Source organism: Triticum aestivum, chromosome 5A (genome assembly GCF_018294505.1).
Source record: "Triticum aestivum cultivar Chinese Spring chromosome 5A, IWGSC CS RefSeq v2.1, whole genome shotgun sequence".
In the NCBI taxonomy this organism is placed as follows: domain Eukaryota; kingdom Viridiplantae; phylum Streptophyta; class Magnoliopsida; order Poales; family Poaceae; genus Triticum; species Triticum aestivum.
The window spans coordinates 706,798,928-706,802,091 of NC_057806.1; the positions used below are offsets into that span (position 1 = coordinate 706,798,928).

Genomic DNA, 3,164 nt, shown 5'->3' on the forward strand with positions numbered 1-3,164 from the left:
GCGTGATCGTAGGAAAAAAAATTGAATTACTACGTTCCCCAACAGAGCATCCTTTCCCCGCTCATGGTGGTACTAGAGTTCCCAAAATCTACTTTATTGTCATTGTGTTTCAACGCCAGCCTATACGCACTCTTAATCTAAAGAAAACCATTTTTCTCATGGTGTCAAGCAATAAAATCTCCCTCTCCCACAGATTGAATAGGAAATTTTAAAATTTCCTCAACATCATGGTGATAAAACATGTGTGTGATGAAATTCTCTCATCCCATCTCCTAGACCCTCTCATGAATAACTCACACACCCATTTAAGCCTAGTTCAATTCTTAAAAATAGATTTTTTTTTTGTGGATATAATCTCTGGGAAGACAATTACCTCTCCAAGTATTTATACTAGCACCATCAAAACACTTCAAATGACACCATTTTAAAGCAGCTTAAGGCCATGCATAACATTTTGCCAAGTCACCGACATCGCTTGCGGGAAGACCGTATCCAGGACATGCCCACGAGGATAATATTTTGCCTTCATCACCTTTGCACATAGTGGATGCTGATAAACCAATAACCAACAAACTTGGTTAGCTAGAAGCACATGATTAAATAATCTAAGATCATGAAATCCCATACCCGCTTCGCCTTTGGGTCTCATTAGTTTATCCCAAGCCAGCCAATGAGTTCTCCTCCTATTCTCCTTATTGCCCCGGCAAAAGATCCCAATGAATTGGGATAATTCCTTTTCTTGTTTTCCTTTTCGTTTTATTTTTTTGTCGGTTGTCTCCCGCCAACACTTCATCGACTACTGCCTCTATAGGGGTGTGTGTGTGTGGGGGGGGGGTTATAAAAAAGATATTGCGGAGAAGTGATCCGCTGGAGCATGTTCTTTGGTCCAACTCCCGCAATACCGAAAACTATTAGGAATGATCTTACTTTGTATCTAATGAATGGAATAACAGCCCCTGTCATGACTAGCATTATGCGAAGACTATCATGTGGAGGTCTGTCGGTTGTAAACAGCCATGACCATTCCAACCAGCTAGTGGTGATAACATCAGCAATTGATGGAGGAGAAGGTTGGACTCTCCTAAAAAGGAAATGTATGTGAGTCATTCTATCATATAATCTTCCCAAATATAGTAGTACTCAAAAGCCACGCTGATAGTTCATGAGGAGATGTCATAGTGGGCATTGCCTTTCTCCCAACAACCCAGAGATGGGACGACTCTTTGTTATGTCTTGCTAGAATTGACAAAACGTTTTATAAAAATACAAATGTGAATAGGTTATGAATAATTAGCAAAGTATAGAAGAGAATCAAATTGAAGAATAATGGGATCCAAAAAATTACAATAGGTACAAAAAAAGGCAAGAAATAATGGAGTATGTGGCACCACAAGTTGCTGCAAAGACATGGATGGCTCATTTTGTGGAGAAAAAAATGTGGCTAATTCCGATCTCAAAGCAGCAGGTTGATGCATGGTCGACGCTATCATTTCGGTGCAAATGGCCGGCTGGCAATTCTTAGTTCGCCCTGGAGCAGATGCGCCTGACCTGACCCTGTGGGAAAATCAAGGGGCTGATGTTCCCCATCTTCACCATGGCTGCGGCAAAGGCGTTGTTGAACGCATCCTGGTTAGATGCGAAGCCGTCAATGATGTCTTCGGTGGCACCACCGGCAAGGGTGTAGAGCACCTGGTCGGAGTGTAGGAGCCCCTTATTGAGCTTGAGGTTGACGAAGTAGGCGTTGTCGAACATGTCCGGGGTCGTATCGTCCAATGGGGCCAAGTTGCTGTCGCCAGAGCCGGTTAGCTGAGGGCAGGTGGCCTTGCGCGACGTCGCCAAGGCTGGGTCAATGTTCTCCTCGCTGTAGAGCCTGGTCCTGAAGTTCTTGCACTGCGCCCGCCCTATGGTGTGCGCACCAGAGAGGGCGACCATATCGGTGTGGTTGAGCCCCTTGGCGGCGAAGCGGGTGATGAGGTCGGTGACGCTAAGTGATGGGGCAGGCAGGTCACGGTTGGCCAGTGTCTCGCTAGCCGTGTCGGAGTCCCTCCTCCCCAGAGAGACTGTCCATGACGGCCCTCCTACCTACACAAGTGAAGCCGATGAGTACTAACCTCAGTTCAAAACCGTGACACGCATGCAAACAGATTATTAATTAAAAAGGGGTTGAAAGATCATGTTAGTTCTTACCGCGACGACGGAATCGCGAGCGGCGACGGCGAGGATGTCGGCGCAGGAGACGGTGCGCTTGCACGCCTGCTCCACATTGGACTTGATTTGGTCGATGACGTCGAAGCCTCGCAGCGATCCCACGTTCCCGAACGCGTTCCGCTCGTTGCCAGCCAGCAGAACGGACGCGTCGCAGCCCTGCTTGTACGTAGCCAGGCACGGTTAACCGCTGGTGTTCAGCAAATGAAATCGATCCAAACAATAACAAGTAGTGTGTGAAGGACTTGCTTGGACAAAGCAGTCATGGAAGTGCAGCCGGAGCAGCGACGCAGCCATGCGGGGGTCGCTGCTCACGGCGGCCACCACACCGTTCTTGATGGTGGCCAGCGCCCCGGGGCACGACGCGTCGTAGAACGTCGGGGACATCTGCGCCGACGCCACCGCAGCCAGGCACAGGAGCAACACCACTGACAGAGATGAAGACGCCATCACAACTACCTGCGTGTTGGTCGCTATAGGCCGGAGAGCTATTTACTTTTGTGGTGGATGCGGATGTAATGGCCTGCATTTCATGCAGATATATATAGCTATTCCTAGGATTTTTGTGGCGTTCCATCTACTGCTAGGCGCTAGCTGTTTGATCTACATCGTGCACGGATGTATTTTGCATAGAGGCAAATTAATTAGAGTAGACATGTTTTGCGAGGAGTTAATTAATTTGGATATTACTAGCAAGTAGACATGTTTTGCTAAGTACGTGCACGGATCGATGTATCATGCATAGATGGCACTCAAGTCAACGAAATTCAGAAACTATATAGTCATTTTCTTTTCTTTTTTTGTGGGGAAAAATATTCCACATTATTTTGAGGTATAGCTTTGTTCCAGGTCAACTTCTCTATATTATTTTTTCAAAAAAATAAAAACTTCCCTATATTATTATTTGACCAAGTGTTGCATAATGTACTATGCGTCGTGCGTGCACGGGCGTGTATGTC

At 46.6% G+C, this 3,164-nt stretch overlaps 1 protein-coding gene across 1 annotated transcript; it reads right to left on the reverse strand.

Annotated features, from left to right (window-relative positions):
• Positions 1-1,173: 1,173 nt before the first annotated feature.
• On the reverse strand, positions 1,174-2,695 carry LOC123108556 (peroxidase 2). The gene is made up of 3 exons (XM_044530325.1): positions 2,455-2,695; positions 2,188-2,364; positions 1,174-2,082 (listed from the first exon to the last, which is right to left on the reverse strand). The coding sequence occupies exons 1-3, from the start codon at positions 2,653-2,655 to the stop codon at positions 1,519-1,521; spliced, it is 942 nt and encodes a 313-aa protein (XP_044386260.1). The 5' UTR covers positions 2,656-2,695; the 3' UTR covers positions 1,174-1,518.
• Positions 2,696-3,164: the final 469 nt, after the last annotated feature.

Coding starts and splice junctions, on each gene's coding strand:
- LOC123108556 (XM_044530325.1), bottom strand. CDS start 2,655: ATGGCGTCTTCATCTCTGTCAGTGGTGTTGCTCCTGTGCCTGGCTGCG. Junction 2,365..2,454: donor TCCATGACTGCTTTGTCCAA/GCAAGTCCTTCA, acceptor ACGTACAAGCAG/GGCTGCGACGCGTCCGTTCT. Junction 2,083..2,187: donor CTCGCGATTCCGTCGTCGCG/GTAAGAACTAAC, acceptor TCACTTGTGTAG/GTAGGAGGGCCGTCATGGAC.